The sequence below is a fragment of the Dipodomys spectabilis genome, unplaced genomic scaffold, assembly GCF_019054845.1.
Source record: "Dipodomys spectabilis isolate Male_0828 unplaced genomic scaffold, ASM1905484v1 ptg000416l, whole genome shotgun sequence".
In the NCBI taxonomy this organism is placed as follows: Eukaryota; Metazoa; Chordata; class Mammalia; order Rodentia; family Heteromyidae; genus Dipodomys; species Dipodomys spectabilis.
In genome coordinates this window covers 790,895-809,580 of record NW_024871093.1, presented here as the reverse complement: position 1 = coordinate 809,580, position 18,686 = coordinate 790,895, and the positions used below count along the sequence as shown (strand labels likewise).

Here is an 18,686-nt window from a genome sequence, read left to right as displayed (position 1 = left end):
GGGAAGGGCAGATCCTTTCTCCCAAGTTATCCAAGAAGGAAAGAGAAAACAGCGTAAAGAAGCTCTGATTACTGATTTTTGGAATTTCCTTTGCTAAATTTTACAAACGAGAAATCCACTCAGAATGTTGGCAGTTGCTCCAGGCAGCTCGCGAGGGTTTGACTGCCTGTCTAATCTCTTTTGAGAAGAGGAGAATTCGCCGAGCGGGGCTCGGAGGGCCGGAGCCCGGCTGGGTTTCCCTGGCCGCGTGCGCTCTGGGTCTCGGTCTCAGGCTCTGCTCTGAGAGAGGGTCTGCGGGCGGACGGACGGACAGACGGCCGACCAGCTCCGAGACCCCCAGAGGAACGGACGGACAGACAGCTCTGGGACCCTCTGCCGTGGACTCCAGGTTCCTCCTGTGGGCGCCAGCGAGGGAAAAATGCCCCGCGGCCGGAGCCCGCGGGCGGCTGCCGGGGCGTCCTAGCCCGGGCTCGGGGACGCTCCCTCTGCGCGGCCGGCGGCGGGAAGACTGGACGGCGGGCTCGCTCCCCTCCCGGGGACATGGGGAAGCCATAGGGGCGGGGAGGCGGCAGGACTGGCGGCCGCCGCTGCCCCGCGTCCGCCCCGAGCCCCCAGCCGGCGCCTTGATGCTCCTCGCCCCGGCGGCACAAATATGATGAAATGGCAGCCCCGGAAGAAGGTGAGTGTCGGTTCGGAGTCCGGCTCTCGGTGGCCCCTTGTCCCGCGTCGCCGCCCGGGTCCGGGCCCCGGGGACCGGCGGGGCCCCGTAGGGCGAGTTGCCAAGTGCGCCCCCGCCCCCGCCCGAGTTCCCTCGGGCGCGCGGACCCAGTGACAGCCCGGGCGCCGCTCGCTCGTCGGAGGCTGCGGGCTGGGGGTGCAGCCAGCTTCGCCCACAGCCAGCCCGCCGCTCCCGGGGCTCCCGGGCCGGGGGCGCGGCCGGGGCGCCCCATCTCTGGGGTCCCTGACCCACTCGGCGGCCCCGCAGGTGGGTGTCGTCGCACCTCTGTCCCCAAGGGGTTAACAGGCCCCGGCCGCCGCTTCCCCAGGGCCCCGCTGGGGGGCGAGCAGCCCCAGCGCAACCGCCCCGCTCGGGCACCGGCGCTGGGCCGGCCTCGCGCCGCGGTGCCCGGGGCCGCCCGCCCGGACCCGCCCGCGGGCTCGGCCTTTGTGCGGGGGGCGGGGGCGTCTTGCGCCAGCCAGCGCCGCGTGGGCATCAGCGTGGCCGGGGGCACTTCGCTCTTTTCCAGATTATTTCCTAATATGGCTCCTTTGTTGAGAACTCAAGGGGAAAAAAATCCAGTGGTTCTATCAAAATACACTGCCATTGGTCCCCGAATAACGTTCCTAAATGTGGGGCCGGTCCCTACCCTGGGGGTGTGTGCTGGGGGAAGGACAGCTTTCAGCAAGTTGTTGGCAGCCCTACCTTTGGCCGGGGCTGGCTTTGGCTAAGTTGTCTGACTGCTGCTAACGTTGGGGGAACCCAGTGGTTGGCTTCGCGGAGGAACTTCCCCACCCCCTCCCTGTACCTCCTCTGGCCCCGGTTTTTATTGACATTCTTCTGAAGGGAAACGGGCGGACTCGAGTGCTGTGCCCCTCCCCAGCGCGACCTGTCTGGGTTAGCAGCCGTGTGCTGTTTTACTTGAGCTAGCGAAACCGACTCTTTCTTTGTGCCGTGATGTGCGATGCCGAGTTTTACATAAGAACTGAAGTAGACATCGTGTGCGAAGTGCTGGAGAAGGTTCAGTGCATTTGTTTCATCTGCAGACTGCTTCCCGATAGCCTGGTGAACTGAAAGGTTTTTCTTGGTGCCTAATCGATATGATTTTGTCCTGTGACATTGTGTTTCCCGCCTCATCCCGAAGCCACACTCTCTCAGATGTTCTCATAGGGCTTCTTCCAGTGAGGCTGAGAGAGCCATGGATTCCCCACCCCAAGTCCCCCATAAAACAGAGTTGGGACGAGGAAAAGCCACCGAAGAAACCGTTACAATTAAGCAATTTAAACAGATGCATATTTTTCAAGTCCTCCATTTCTCCTGTACTTGTAAATTGAATATTTATGAGAAGTTTAAAGATGTCTGCAAATTGTACATTTATAAATGTCTGCTTTTTCTATTTTACCCAATATGCAGTAACTCATGTGGTTGTGTTGGTGGAGGCCCCTCTGGGTGCTGGTATTGCTTGAACCACGGAAGTATTATTCTTGGCAGTCAGGTGGATTTTTGGACTCTGGAAGATTGTGTTTCAAGTGTTAGGATTCACTCTGTGGCATTTACGCACTCTGTGATGCTTAAATTGCTATAGCAGAAGGTTGTGTTTATTCACTGTGCTCATAATCTCAAATCATCATGTTATGAGGACCCAGATATAATTTTGCAGAGTTCATAGAAGATTGAAAAAATAAGCTGAGCCATCAGATTCAGCACAATTGTTTGGTGGTAGCTTGAGAACAATTTTTGCTCCTTCTGCATTGGATATGGAAGCAACCCTGGGAAAGGGCTTGATACCACTCCCATGCCAGTGAAGCACCCATAAGTCTTCACAAAGATTGGGGTTATTTTCTGGCTCTTGCCAGAATGCTCACATGAGCACACCATTCCATGGCTTCTGGCTAGGTCTGCTAACACGTTTGTAGTGGTACAGTCACATGCCATGTGTTTTACCAAACTGTTTCATGAAAACCATTTACACTCCAGATGAAAAGTGATACTGCACTGATGTGATTTTAACAACAGTAGGAAGATCGTCTACAGAATACTGCCGCTAGCAGTGTTTTGTCTGCAGCTGGGCTTCAGCATTAGATTGGTTAGTAGCTTGCTGTCATGGTGTCCTGTAGGCCACTACCAGTTTGGGTTCACTACAACACAGTGATTAGATTCCAGATTTCTTTGTTCCTGACTGAGCATGCGGTGGGGTACATGGCTGAAGGGGAGTTCTTTGCTCTTCTTCTCTTCTTGGTGGGCTAAACTAAAAACCCAACATAGGCTTTTAAAATATGAGTCTGGAATATTCTATGAGGTTAGGATACTTTTTCATCCAGTAGCCATCAGAACATGATTCATCAGATCACATCCCCACCATCAGTGAGGAACTTAGGACCCAGTCTTCCAAGCACAGTGGGTCTATCTCCAAGAGCCATGCTAAGTATTCTGAAAAAATTCACAGGTATATGTTTATTTCCAAATGCTTCAAATTGTTCCCACTAGATGTGAAAAGCTTTGTCTATAGCCAGCTATGCCTCAATAAATAAAAAAAAGCAAGATTCTAAGTACTTGTGCTGATCTCATCATGGTAAGAATATTTATATGCAGGTAACATTTATTAGGCATCTGCTCTATTGTAGACATCTCCACTTAGTCTTTATTATGCTTTCGTGTAATTCTTACCCACCGAAGTGGAGAGTTTTAACTTGCAACTTAGAGATAAGGAAACTGAGATTTAGAGTGATGAAGTGACTTACCTCCAAGTCATACAGCATGGCAGGATCAGAACTAGGATTGGGCCAGGTCTTGTGCTCAGACCTTGTGTTCTTTGCTGTTATGCCTGGGAACCTTTCTAAGGAAGACACAGTAGAGAAGTCAATACTGGATATTCAGCAAGAGATTTGCTCCCCTAATTTGAGGTACCATCACTAAGATGCTGTCCCTTCACCCCTGGCAGGCATATATATATATATATATATATACCTCTTAAAGAAACACAGTGATTTTTAGCTACTTCTGAATTCATAGAGCACTTAAAGTCTAGCCACATAGGCAGAGAGTTGCTTTATTGATTGGACTCTTCCCCCCCCTTCTTATGCAAATAACTCTAATCTCTTCATTTCTGTATCTAGCCTCTTCATTATATTTCTAGCTCCTTATATTCAAGAACAGTAATCTCCTCTTTTCTGGTACCAAGGTAATACAGTTGCTCAATAAATATTTCATATAAAAGTAAATAATTACAACTGGTGGTTTTAGACTTATATTTCAGTTGATTCACAGGTACTGAGCAGTAGTGAATTATTAAAGAAAACCAGAATATTTGTGTCTCACTTCTAATTTTGTTTGCAGGCAACATCAGGGAGCCACTTTCCACAAAATCTCCCTGAAAGACCTGATTAAGACACCAGGCTCCATAGGCCTCCTGCTCTGGTGTTGTGAACCAATCCTTTTATTCCAGTAACCTAATCCAACTGGCTAAATATGCTTTCCCAGGTTTTCACCTTCAAAGCTATCCTGCATTACATTATTTTTTTTTATCTTGTATTTGCAGAAATGATAGTAATTAAAGTGCTCATCTCACAGGAACATGTTTGTTTACAATTCTGAAGAGATTTCTGCTCTTTAAAATCCAGGGATTAGTATCAGATAATGCTGTGTAAATAAGACTGCAGTCTAAACCTTCTGGAAGGCTGCCGCTGATGGGATTTTTTTCATTGCTTATCTGATGTTATTTTACTGTTCACACAAAATAAAAGATCATTAATAGGAATATGTCACATAAGCTACATTAATTATGTCATTTGAGAATCATATGATGTATTTATCTTGTAATATTTGTCATGTTAAGAAAGTGTGAATCTGGCTTCTTAAATGTCTTCTCTAATGGAGTTTCATTTGAAAAGCTTGTTTGGAAGCTTACTTGTAAGGATTATGTCCTGCAAATTTGTGTTTGGAAATAGCTTATTACTTTTATGAAAGAGTGTATTTCAAATCTCTCTACTTGCTCTCTGATGAAGTATTATTTTTCTGGATAATAAGGCTAAGTCTCAACTTTTAATATAGCTATCCTAAACTGGTTCCTTTCCTGAATGCTCTGCAGCTGATGTTGCTATATTATTCATTGTAGGCTACAGTTTATTTAATGGCATAGACTCAGACATGAAAATAAGCATTGTGGATATAGTTAATATAGACATCTTAGAAATTTCATGCTATCAGTATGTCTGTAGATCCATCCTGTATACAGTTCGGAGGTCAGTGTAACCTGGAGACCTGATTTTTTGGTTCTGACAGCTCCTTTGACTCTTGTCCTTGGGCAAGTCATTTAATCTTTCACATCTGACTCCCCACTGTGGTAGTTTAGCGCCTCATTATCACTTGCTGGATCTATTGCAAATGGCATCCTAATGGTTTTCCTTTCTTTGCTCTCTTTTTTTCCTCAGCTTTTACCTTCTTATTCGTTCCAAGTAATTGTTTAAACAGCACAGATCTGCTCATGTTCCTGACCTTGCTAGAGCCCTTCCCTGTCTCTCCATGGTCTAGTAGAGGTCTGCAGAGTGGGCCAAGCTCATCCTGGGCTCTGCAGGGTCAAAGATGCTCTAGGGGAAAAAGGTGAAGTTTGTCCCTTGCTCAGCAGCTATGGGGTTTCTTAGTGATGCCCACCCATTGTTCACACTGGCATTCACTCACCTCCAGTGCATTTGCATATTGTAGCTTCCATCATGAAAGGTCTGGCTTCAGCAATTCATTTTATTAAAGAGAAGAAAATTGCAAAAGGCAGCTGTAGTTTAGATTGTATAGTGGTGAGGAAAATGGACTCTGAAGCTAGTCGAGAAATTTCAGAAAAACAGACATATCCAGCTTTTAGTATGACTTTGAAGATATAAAAATGCTTACAAGAGTGCCTGGCTTGAGAAAAACACACTTACTATGCTTTTCCTCATAGCATGATGGTGCCCTACAATATAGCTGGATATGGCCCACTAGGTTTCTACCCTCTGCCTGAACACTTACTATTCTTAATTCATTGTGCTCTTGGGGCTGTCCTGTCTTAACCATGGAGTCAGACTTCTCCTTCTCACTCAATCCCATCAGCTGTTCTTCTGTTGCTAGACAAAGTTGGCCAAACCCTCCTTTGACTGTAGTTGTATTGGTCACAATCCTAGCTCTGCATTGTAGCTGTCAGTTTATCTGTCTGTAGTAATTTAGATTTTGAGAGTACCAACACAGGAGAGGAGCTGAGTGAATGAATGGATGAGACGCCCAGTAATCTTCAAGCAGTTGGCTATATCCTTTAATGAGTCCATTGTTGGGAACTTTTCCTAGCAAATTTTATCTCTATCCCTACCTTAGCTTTCTAGAATATTGAATAGAAGATAGGGAAGTACTGAGTTATGCAACTATTAAAAATAAAGCCACAGACATGAAGTGGTAGTTACATAACATTGCAAATGTACTAAATCTTTCTGAATTGTAAACTTTAAGATGATTAATTTATGTTATGTGAAGTGAATTGTATGTGTAATGTTATGTGAATTGTAAACTTTAAGATGATCAATTTATGTTATGTGAAGTTAGCCTCAATTTTCAAAGAAGGGCAAAAAGTCCTTTAGTGACACATCTCACACTGGTCATCCAGGACAGCAGTGCCATGACTGTAAACACCACAAAGCTAGCCTTGATTCCTTTCAGCCCCATTCTTCATTCTGGAAATTTCACAGGATTAGTCATCTATAGAAGACTACTTCCAGGAACATTGGAGAGGCTGGGGATAGTTGATGGACTTGATAAGAAGTGGATGGAGCTGGTGATTAGGAAATCTGGGCTGGCACCTTTACAGTTCAGGACTAGCCAGTAAACATTGCCAGGGTGAGAGGCTGTAGGGTTTAATTGGCCCAACTTCAAGAAAGGGTGCCAGCAGCCACCTTCACTTTGCTAGTCAGTCACCGTGATGACATGCTGTGAAAACACAGTGGAAGGAGGTGAGAGAAAGCTGAAGTCCTGGTTGGTCCTGTCAGCTCCAGCCTCCACAGTGAATTCATTATATCATTAATAACCATGTGTGGCTCAGCTTAAGACTCTGCTTCTATTGATGTGCTAAAACCATGTAGTTTTATTGAAAGCTATAAAAATTATATCATTTAGCTGACATTTTTAGATTTATATGAAGCTTTTGTCCTGAACTTTCTTGTTAGTCCCCTGCCCGTTTTCAGATTTCTGTCCCTAGGAGTTCTCACATGCTCACATGACTAATCCTTTGACTATATTCTCCTTGCAGAGTATGCTGTCCTTTAGAGCATGCCATTAGATTGTTTTGTCTTTGTTATTTTGAACATTCTGTGCTTTTTTGCATACAGTTTAAGAAAAAAAAATAGGAAATGGTGTCCCTGGACTTACATTTTTTTCTAGAAAATGCTCATGAAAGAAGTTTGATGGGCTGTCAGCTGCACATAAGCTCCTGTGCTGGGAGGGATCTCTCAGTTTGGATTATTAGAGAGTGAGATTTCTCTAGCATATGTCTGATTATGTCAGCCAATGTCCACTCGTAAATGCCCCCATATTTCCAGCATCATTTCCTTTGCGGGAGGTAATATTTCAAATTTACAGTACGTTGGGGGACTGAGCCAGGCGAAGCTCAATATTAAGGCATACGTGGTGTGGAGCAGTTACCATTTGGAACAGAAGCCCAATGGAAGAGGGAGCCAGAGGTCATCATGGGAACACGTTCTGTCTGGATATTCTCTCTCAGACATGCAGTAGACATAGACCATAGATATGGAAAGCAGGGAAGGAAGAAATCCACTGGGAAAATTTGTTACACACCCTGGGACCACTTTGCTATGGTTACATATTGTAACAAAGATTACAGTAGAGATTCACTGATAAGTAACTACATAATCTGATTTGTTCAGTGTGTGTGTGTGTGTGTGTGTGTGCGCGCGCGCGCGCGAGTGTGCTCGTGTGTGCGTGTGTGCATGTGTGCGTGCGTGCGTGCGTGCATGCATGCTGGTACTGGTGCTTGAATTCAAGGCCTGGGCACTATCTCTGAGCTTTTGTGCTCAAGACTATCATTCTAGCCATACCTCCAGTTCCAGCTTTTTGATAATTAATTAGTGATGAGTTTCACAGACTTTTCTGCCCAAGCTGACTTTGAAACTCTATCCTCAGATCTCAGCTTCCTGAGTAGCTAAGATTACAGGCATGAGCTGCTGGCGCCTGATTTATCCAACATTTTAGGGAAAATAAAGATACAAAATATTTAGTTGAAATATTTGAAAATAGACTGAACACTAACTTTTTTAATAATTGAGAATCTTCATTGTCCTTTATATCTGTCTGTCCATTATATTAGTTTATTGTTCTGACAGTTATTGTTCTGCATTTTGAAATTTTATTTGTCCATATGAACACAACTAGAATACGCACATGCACACACACATACACATATTTACAGGATTACTATGATGTCCATGGAAAATTGCCACACTGATTTTTATCTGTGGTGTTCTTGTGAATTACCTGGTAACTCAAATGAGATTCATTAATTGACAATCTTAAAAGTTTCAACCAGTTTTAGTGTGAAATTTTCTAAAATATATTTCATACTTTATGTTTTCTTAAACTTAAGGTGCTAAACACACTTTAAGCCTCTCTGGACGACCCAGGATTGTGACCACAAATGTGAATGATTCTTCTAAGACACACTGACCCAACAGGAGCTTTTAAAGAATGATTTATTCTTTGTAGAATGATTTGTTCTTATACCAAATAGCTCACATTGATGTTTTACTTCTTTCTACATAATTTTATACCTTATTTGTACAGTTTGCACTTGTGTTGTTCAAAGTTATGTTGCTGTTGTATAGATTCACCAGTGCTCAATTCATTAAAGAAATACAAACAGTTCAGGGAACCAACACTTTTTTTTTTGTCTTTTTTTTTCTGGGCCTGGGCCCTGTCCCTTAGCTCTTCAGCTCAAGGGGAGTGTTCTACCACTTGAACCACAGGGCCACTTCTAGTTTTCTGGAGGTTAATTGGAGATAAGAGTCTCATGGCCTTTCCTGCTTGGGCTGGCTTTGAACTGCAATCCTCAGATCTTAGCCTCCTGAGTAGGTAGGATTACAGGAGTAAGCTACCAGTGCCCACCAGGAACCAACACTTTTTTTTTAAATTGTGAAAATACTGTACAGAGGGGGTACAATTACATGGGCAAGATAATGAGTACATTTCTTATCAAGCATTGTAGCCTCCTCCTTTGTTTCCCCTTCCCATCTCTTCCCATCCTCCCCCTCACCCCCTCCCACCCAATCTCCCCGCCCCCCCCACCAAAGTTGTAAAGTTCGTTTTGGACATAACGACTTGTACATCTCATTGTTGCAATTGGTCCACCTGTATCCCTATTTAAACGATTTGGAACCAACACTTTTATTTTTATTTATTTTATTTTAGTTTTTGCCCATCCTGGGGCTTGAACTCAGGGCCTACACACTGTCTCTGAGCTTCAATTTTTTTTTTTTTGCACAAAGCTAGCACTCTACAATTTGAGCCATAGCACCATTTCCAGTTTTTTCTGTTTATGTGGTACTGAAGAGTTGAACCTAGGGCTTTATGCAGGCTAAGCAAGCATTGTACCACTAAACCACATTCCCAGCCAAGGATTTTCTTTAATTTATTTAAATTTTTAAATAGTTATTATAAAGGTGATATTCAGAAGGGTTACAGTTATATAAGATAGGTAAAGAGTACATTTCTTTTAGGACAATGTCACCCCTTCCCTCATTCTCTTCCTGTTTTTCCCTTCCATCCCTATCCACAAATTGTATAGTTCATTTTCATCATAGTGTCTGGTGAGTATCGCTGCTTCATTTGGAACAATGCTTTTAAAAAGCTGACTAGCCACTCACACCTAATTGTATCACTAATTAAATCTATTCAGATGATTTGAAATTTAAGAAGGCCCAGTTTTAGTCAGTGGTATGGCACAAGTGGTACAGCACTTCACATGCCTGATACTTGGGGCTGAATCCTCAGTACTGCCCCAAACAACAAAACCAAATGAAAACAAAGTGCCCAGTTTTAAAGAAAGAGTTTGCATTTGTTCTCTTTTTATTCTTTTTGGTTTTAGGCTGTGTTCTAGGTAGTGGAGGTAGTGATCTTTCTATGAGTGAACTTTTTATTCTTTTTGGTTTTAGGCTGTGTTCTAGGTAGTGATCTTTCTATGAGTGAACTATTATTTATTACATCATTAATTACCAAGGGTTAGATACATTTGAGAATGCATCAGTGTAGGAACTAGAATTTTTTTTTTTGCCAGTTCTGCGGCTTGAAATCAGGGGCTGGACATTGAGCTTCTCTGTGCTCAAGGCTAGGCTCCTACCACTTGAGCTACAGCCCCACTTCTGGCCTTTTCTGTGTATGTGGTACTGAGGAATTGAACCTGGGGCTTCATGCATGCTAGGCAAGCACTCCACTGCTAAGCCATATTCCCAGCCTGGAACCAAAACATTTTGAATGATATGATAAATCATATTATTCCCCTGTATGAATTTGTTTTCATGTATCTGGCTTGGCATTTTAACATTACCTTATTCTAATACACAAATAACAACAGAAATATGGTAATATTGGGTATAGTAATATGTGCCTATACTCGCAGCTACTCTGGAAACTGAGGCAGAAGTATCATTTGAGCTAGGATTTTGGGCATATAGTAGGACTCTGTCTCAAACCAAACCAGAAAAATCTTAACAGCAACAAAACCCATTGCAGAGGGAACTTAGGTTAGTGTTTATGTGGAAGGTAGAGTTGCATAGCCTAGGGAGTGTACATGACCGACTTTGGGAAGAAATGATCAAGGAACCCATTATTACTAAATAATTAAACTAGGCCTGGAGGTGCACACCTGTAATCCTGGCATGTATCCCAAAACTTAACAAAGAGAAGGGAGGAGAATCATGAGTTCCAGGTCTGCCTGGGTTACATAGCAAAATTCTGTCTCAGAAGGCCAGTAAGTACATAAATAAGTAAGCAAATAACTTTAACAACATTAAGTGGGAAGGAGTTGCATGCTGTGGACAGGACAAGAAGGCATTCAGGAATAGAGAAAGAGAGTGTGTGTGAGAGAGAGAGGGAGAGAAAGGGAGAGAGAGGATGTTTACCACAAACTTCTCACACTTCATAACTTCAAGACTATCATTAGGCCAGTGGACGTAATGCCAAAGGACTGAGTAAGTGGGGGTGGGACTATAGATGACCCTTTAAGTAAAGGCAGAATAACCTTTGTGACAAGTAAACAATGTCTGTCAGTTTAGACAAACATGAAAAAGACCTCATTGATGAGTAACTCATTATCTGAAAATATTGCCATTGTTCTAATTATGTCTGACGTTAGCTGTGGCTCTCAAGAAATTTTAATGAACCATAAAAATGCTATCTTGTTTATAGTGTTTATGAAACAAACAATTTAGAATAACTGGGCTATTATGGAACCAATGTTTCCCATAAATAACTGTAACTGTGTGCAAATTACCCATGTTGATTTGAGCAGAACTCTGTGACTTTATTTCTAAAAGTGAACCTGTGATATGTATTTTCATTACCTCAAACTGGACTAAGAATAAATCAGTAGAAGGTAAACTCTTAGAGCTATTTTTTTTCCCAATACTGGGGCTTTAACTCAGGGACTTGTGCGCTTATTTGGCTTTTTTACTTATGAGTTTTGCTTTACCACACGAACCACTGCTCCACTTGCAGCTTTTTGCTGGTTAATTGGAGATGTTTCACTGATTTATTTAATTGGGCTGGCTTTAAACAGTGATCCTTAGAGCTCAGCTTTCTGACTGCCTAGGATCACAGGCATAAGCCATTGGTGCCTGGAAAAGCTAATTTTTAAGGTATTTTAAATCTATAGAATGTAGTGCTGATGCCTAAATAATGATAAAATAGGATGAAAATATGGGGAAACAGCATATTTCTTTTTTTGGTTTAAAATTAAGTAAAAAATTTTAACCTTACATATCATTTAAAGGTAGGATTATAAATGACAAGTGATTGACTGTGTAAACACTTGTTTAGGTATACTTAATATTTACACTGCCCTGAGTTGGGGGTATTCATCCCAGTAGTGGAGCGCTTGACTAACATATATGAGACCCTGGATTAATCCTCACTGCTGGAAAAAATTATACTTACCAAATAAGCCAGGGGAGACTAATAGACTGTACAGAGTTTATAATCTCATTATAGACTTTTAAAGTAAAATTACCTTGAAATAGTTGTACAAAGAGGTTTCAATTCAACTTATCTATTTATGCATACAATGTGTCTGATCAATATCATCCCTTGCATTGTTCCCTCCATTGTGCTTTCTCTCTCTTTTTCTCTAACTCTACCCATCTCCTCATGTTTTCTTAGTTCATATATATGTTGAGTTATAATTGTTTTTAAACACTAATATAAAAATGCAGTTTTTATTTAGTAAAACCAAGTATTTATTTATGCTCTGTAGCCATTTTGTCTTCTCAATAATATGTTTCTAAGTAGGATTTTTTTAGTACTAGTGTTTGAACTCAGGGCTTTGTGTTTGCTTGGCTGCTGCTCTACCATTTGAACAATGCCTCTAGCATAAATTTTTGCTGGTTAATTGGAGATGGAGTCTCTTGGACTTTTCTACTTAGGTTGGCCTCAAACCAGGATCCTCCAGATCTCAGCCTCCCGAGTAGCTAGGATTCTAGGTGGGCACCATTGGTGTTGATGGGGAATGTTTTAAATGGATAACATTTGTTTTAACTGATTATAATATTAACGCTAGCATTGCAGGAGATGCATATATGAATGAAATACATTTTCAACTTACAATCTAGAAAAAAAGGATGTCATAAGTGTATACATATTTGAAATATGAGATGAGATATACCAAGTGTTGCCAGAGATGCAGAAAGGGTATTCTCAGGGGAACGAATGAAAGGAGAAGGCTGAGCTGGGTGGAAGAAGAGGACGGATTTGGAGTTTTTGTGGGTAGGAATGACTTGACTAAGAATCTTCATGGTGCAATAGCATTCAACTCAACTTGAGGAGTCATATGATTTTTACTAGGCAGAGATGGGGCAGTGAAAATAATGTAGGCAAAGGCAAGCTTTGGGTATGTCATTTACAATGGTAAGGAATCCCAATTTGGCTAGAGAATAAACCTCAAATGCCAGTTGAAATTCAGATTGTAATTGGCCCCAAAGATGGTGACATTAGTTTTCCACATGCCTCTTCTCCTAATGCCCAGTGAGTAACTGGTTTTTCCCACATTCTCATATTAAAGCAAAATGAAAAACTGAGTAGGCTGCAAACGATGGGATTTTATTTGGCCCAGCAAGGACTTTATAAATACTGCAGCAGCTGTTTACATGTTTCCATGATTGCCCCATGCGTATGAGAGTGATTTTCCCATTGTTTCCTGCGTAAACCCACATTCGATGCAAGTCTGTCTTTGAACATTTGCCATTCTCATTTTGCCTGCACTCCTCTGGGCAGTATTAGTTACCTGATGAGGGCAATATCATAAATTTTGAATTCTAAGCTCTTCCAACTTCAGAATGCCATCTCTTTACTATACAGATTATGCAGTCCTGATGATCAGTTTGAGCTCTGTAGCACAATTCACAAAGCAACAATCTCTCCTGTATTTCCAAATAAAGTATTTGAAGGGAATGATATTTGCAGAATGTGCTATAGTGGTAAATTTAGAGAGTACAAGATAATTACTTGTAATTATGGCAATTTCTGTAAGGGAAATCATCTTAATTTGTTCCCACTAAGAAATAGAATTGCTCTACTCATCGCATTTGAATCTTTTTAGGAGATTAATGCCGTGTGCCTTCATTACTCTGAATGGACATTACAGCTTTTCACTACATCTGAAATTACCCCTTTAATTCACACTTCTATTTGAATTTCGGTTAAAAGCAACCTTCACTTAAAAAAATAATATTCCAGAGTCCTTGTTGGAGAGAACTTTAAACACCCATCCTAAGAGAATGATACATCACTTCTAGGAGAATAACCCAACAAAGAAGTTATAATCTGCATAGTGAAAAGAGTCTTTAACTCATGTTTGGAGTATTCTCCTGTCATGCTATTCCCAGTAGACTTTAAAATTGAGAAGGCCTTTAGGCTGATGGGTAATTGCTGTGGCTTAAAAGGAATGCAGGGTCTCTGGGCATTTTTATGAAGCTAGAATTCTGACTATTTTTTCAGTTATTTAATTATACCATTTGGGAAAGGTATCCTGTATATATAGGATAAGACAGAGAAGGGGAAGAACGGGTTTATGGTAGAATATAATTAACTGGGAAGAACAATGAAAAAAATGATGGACATATATCTAGACAGGTGACTCAGATGCTAAATATAGAAAGTCAACTCTTTGTTAGGGTACAACTGTCTGCAAGAATAGATGATTTTAGGCATTGGAGCTGCTGGAGTTGTTTTTAAAAAGCTGTGGGATTTTATTTTTCGGTGAGCACCTCCACACTTCGTGTGTTCAAGGTCCAAGAGGAAAATTGTGTTACGGTGTTACTTCTTGGGAGGAACTGGAAGTCATGCTTTCAGCTAGGGTGGTGAGGCAGAGCTGTTGAGGCACAGAAGCTCAGATGATGCAGGGGCTCTTCCCCAAAGGGTCCACTCCTATGAAGGTATATACATTAGTCAAACTTAGGTGAATAGGTTGCACAATTGCTTTAATATGGATTCATTCTACAATGTGCTAATTACTGGCTATTTATATCGTAACGAGTAGGAAAATTGAGTGACATTAATGGTCACTCCATTGCTTTAAAATGTGTGATTCTTACGCTTACCCTTATGAATGTTTGCTGAATTTAAGAGAGCCAGCTAATTTTCTAACTATAAGCTACCTAATAATTTATTCAGTGTTAGATATTAGAGATGAAGGTTCAGATACAATATCATCTCTATTCTCAAGGAATTTACAGGTTAGATAGCAAGTTGATGAGAAAATCTGAGTAGGAAGTTTTTGGTTTTTGTTTTTTTTGGGTCCGGTCATGGGGCCTGAACTCTGGGCCTGGTTGCTGTCCCTCAGCTCTTCAGCTCAAGGCTAGCGGTCTACCAGTCGAGCCACAGCGCCACTTCCGGCTTTTTTCTTTTTGCTTATGTGGTGCTGAGGAATTGAACCCAGGGCCTTGAGCATGCAAGGCAAGCGCTCTACCACTGAGCCACCTTCTCAGCCCCTTGTTTTTTTTTTTTTTTTGTTTTGTTTTGTTTTTTTGGGTCCAGTCATGGGGCCTGAACTCTGGGCCTGGGCGCTGTCCCTCAGCTCTTCAGCTCAAGGCTAGCACTCTACCACTTGAGCCACAGCGCCACTTCCGGCTTTTTTCTGTTTGCTTATGTGGTGCTGAAGAATCAAACCCAGGGCCTCTTGCTTTTAAGACAAGCGCTCTACCACTGAGCCACCTTCCCAGCCCTTCCCCCCCCCCCCCCCCCCCTTTAGCATTGGTTATTTTGAGATAGGGTTTTGCTTCTTATTGGCCTGTGTCTGGATAGTGACTCACCTATTTTTAGTTTCCTGTCATGGCTGGGATGGCAGGCCCATGCCACAATGCCCACCTTCTTTCCATTGCAATGGAGTCACTCAACCTTCCCTGCCCATGCTGGCCTGGAACCACAATCTCCTGATCTCAGCCTACCAATTATCTAGGATTACACACTGAACCCCTGGTGCTGGAATTACAATTGGGTTCTTAATTCATATTGAATGTCCTTTATCCAAAATAGTTGAGACCATGTGTTTTTAGATGTGAGATTTTTCAGCTTTTGGAGTATTTGCATACACATTGTGAATTAGCTCAGAAATGGGGTCCAAGTCTGGCCACAGATTCACTTCTGTTTCAAGTACATTGTACATCCAGCCTGAAAGTAATTTCATACAACACCTTGAGAGCACCTGCTTTTTGGCAGTGCCTTAGCACTTAGGTCACTTTTCTCCTTGTGGCATCCTATCTGTGCTCAATTTTGAAACTTCAATTTTGGAGTTTAGATTGCAGATTTTTGGATGGGGGAATGCTCAGTGTCTAGTCTGCAGGCTATTATAACTTTTTTCTGATGGCTTTTTTTTTTTTTTTTTTTTGGTTGTAGAGCTTGAACTCAGGGTCTGGACTCTGTCGCTGAGATTTTTTTCTGCTCAAGGCTAGTGCTCTACTACTTTGTGCAACAGCACCACCTCTGGTTTTTTAATCGTTAATTGGAGATAAGAATGACAGACTTTTCTGCCCTGGCTGGCTTTGAACTGTGATCCTCAGATCTCAGCCTCCTGAGCAGCTAGGATTATAGGCATGAGCTATTGGTGTCCAACTGGCTTAGTGTTTTTATTCTCAGCAGTTTAATTAGTAAGGCCACCCTCTCCCCCTCCCTTTTTTTTTTTTTTTTTTTTTTTTTTTTATTGTCCATAATTTTTTTTTTTTTTTTTTTTTTTATTGTAAAGCTACTATACAGAGGGTTACAGTTACATGAGTGAGGTTATGAGTACACTTCCTCTTGAACATTGTTACCCCCTCCATTGTTTTCCCCCTACCATCCCCTCCCTCCCTCCCTTCCCCGAGGTTCTTTTTTTTTTTTTTTTTGATTGTAATTAAATGATTACATAATTTCAAAGTCACAAGTTCATTCTAACTTCCCTGGAGCAAATTGTCTACCACAGTCTGTAATATATAACAGTGTTCACATGTTATATACCATATTTGTGATCAGCAGCATGAGGATATTTAGTAGTGGTTCAACCAGATGAGCGGGAGTTCTTTGTTTCTTAAGTCCTGTTAGTTTTGTCGTATCACTAACCTTTTGGATTTAGCATCCACTTATGAGGGAGACCATGTACCGTTTGTCTCTTCGTTCTTGGCTTACCTCGCTCAACATGATTCCTTCTAGCTCCATCCATTTCCCTGCAAATGCCATTATTTTGTCATTTCTAATGGCTGCATAATATTCCATTGTGTATAGATACCACAATTTTTGGATCCATTCATCTGTGGTGGGGCACCTAGGTTGTTTCCATATCCTAGCTATTGCGAACAGTGCTGCAATAAACATGGAGGTGCACGTGTCCTTGTATATTGGTTCCTGTTGTTCAGGGTAGATGCCTAGAAGTGGTATGACTGGGTCGTAAGGGAGGTCAATCTTTAGCTTTCTAAGGACCCTCCAGACTGCTTTCCAAAGTGGTTGTATAAGTGTACATTCCCACCAGCAGTGTAATAGGGTTCCTCTTTCTCCACATCCCCTCCAGCATTTGTCGTTGGCTGATTTGTGGATGTGGGACATTCTGACTGGGGTAAGGTGGTATCTCAGGGTTGTCTTTATTTGCATTTCCTTCACCACCAGGGATGATGAACATTTCCTCATGTGTTTCTTTGCCATTTTTATTTCTTCATTTGAGAAGTCCCTCTTTAGTTCCCTTGCCCATTTAGTAATTGGTTTGTTAGGTTTGGGAGGGATTAGTTTCTTGAGTTCCCTGTATATACAGGATGTTAACCCCTTGTCTGATATATTACTGGTAAATATTTTTTCCCAATTAGTTGGTTGTCTTTCTAGCTTAGTTGCGATAGATTTAGCTGTGCAGAAGCTTTTTATTTTAAGGTAGTCCCATTTGCCGAGTCTCTCTCCAACTTGTTGTGACCCTGGGACTCTGTTCAGGAAGTTCCTTCCTGTGCCTATTAGTTCAAGTGTCTCTCCTACTCTGTCCTGCAGTAGTTTCAGAGATTCAGGTTTAATGTTAAGGTCTTTAATCCATTTTGAGTTGATGTTGGTGCATGGTGATAGGCTGGGGTCCACTTTTAGTTTTCTGCATGTGGCTGCCCAGTTTTCCCAGCACCAGCGGTTGAAGAGGCTGTGTTTCTTCCATTGTATGTCTTTGGCTCCTTTGTCGAATATCAGCTGGCTGTAGGCCTGTGGATTTATATCTGGATCTTCTATTCTGTTCCATTGGTCTTCGGGTCTGTTTTTGTGCCAGTACCATGCTGTCTTTGTGATTATAGCTCTGTAGTAGAGTTTGAAGTTCGGCATGGATAGCCCTCCCATATTGTCTTTATCCCCTAGAATTGTTTTGGCTATTCTAGGTCTTTTGTTGTTCCATATAAATTTTTGGACTGTTTTCTGTATTTCAGTGATGTACGTCATTGGGATTTTAATAGGAATTGCATTGAATTTGTATATTAATTTTGGAAGTATCACCATCTTTACTATATTAAGTCGGCCTATCCAGGAGCATGGGAGGTCTTTCCATTTCCTAGTGTCTTCTGCAATTTCTTTCTTTAACTTTTTATAGTTCTCATTAAATAGTTCTTTTACATCTTTGGTTAGGTTAATTCCTAAATATTTTATTTTTTGGGAGGTTATTGTGAATGGGGTTGCTCCCTTTATTTCCCTCTCTTCCTGTGCGTTATCAGTGTATAGGAAGGCAACTGATTTTTGTGGGTTTATTTTGTATCCTGCTATTTTGCCGAAGTGACTTATGATTTCTAAAAGTTTGGGGATGGAGTTTTTGGGATCGTGGAGGTATAGTATCATGTCGTCTGCAAAAAGGGATAGTTTCACTTCTTCTTTCCCTATGCGGATCCCTTTAATGTCTTTTTCTTGCCTTATTGCCCTGGCTAAGGGTTCTAGGACTATGTTGAAGAGGAGTGGAGACAGTGGACATCCTTGCCTTGTTCCTGTTTTTAGGAGGATTGGTTGTAGCTTTTCCCCATTAAGTATAATATTGGCTATTGGTCTGTCATAAATGGCTTTTATTGTTTTTAGAAATGTTCCTTCTATTCCTATTTTCTCCAGAGCTTTTAGCATGAATGAATGTTGAATTTTATCAAAGGCCTTTTCTGCATCTGTGGCGATAATCATGTGATTCTTGACCTTGGCTCTGTTGATATGCTGGATTACATTTATTGACTTACGTATGTTAAACCATCCCTGTGTCTCTGGGATGAAG

The 18,686-nt window shown here is 41.8% G+C and overlaps 1 protein-coding gene across 1 annotated transcript in view; it reads left to right on the top strand.

The window, feature by feature from the left end:
- Nucleotides 1-359: 359 nt before the first annotated feature.
- Nucleotides 360-18,686, top strand: part of Ttc28 (tetratricopeptide repeat domain 28) — a 348,362-nt gene continuing 330,035 nt past the window's right edge. Inside the window, exon 1 of the mRNA XM_042667697.1 lies at nucleotides 360-679. Within this exon, the coding sequence (XP_042523631.1) occupies nucleotides 653-679 (27 nt within the window). The 5' untranslated portion in view covers nucleotides 360-652. The remainder of the gene's footprint in view (nucleotides 680-18,686) is intronic.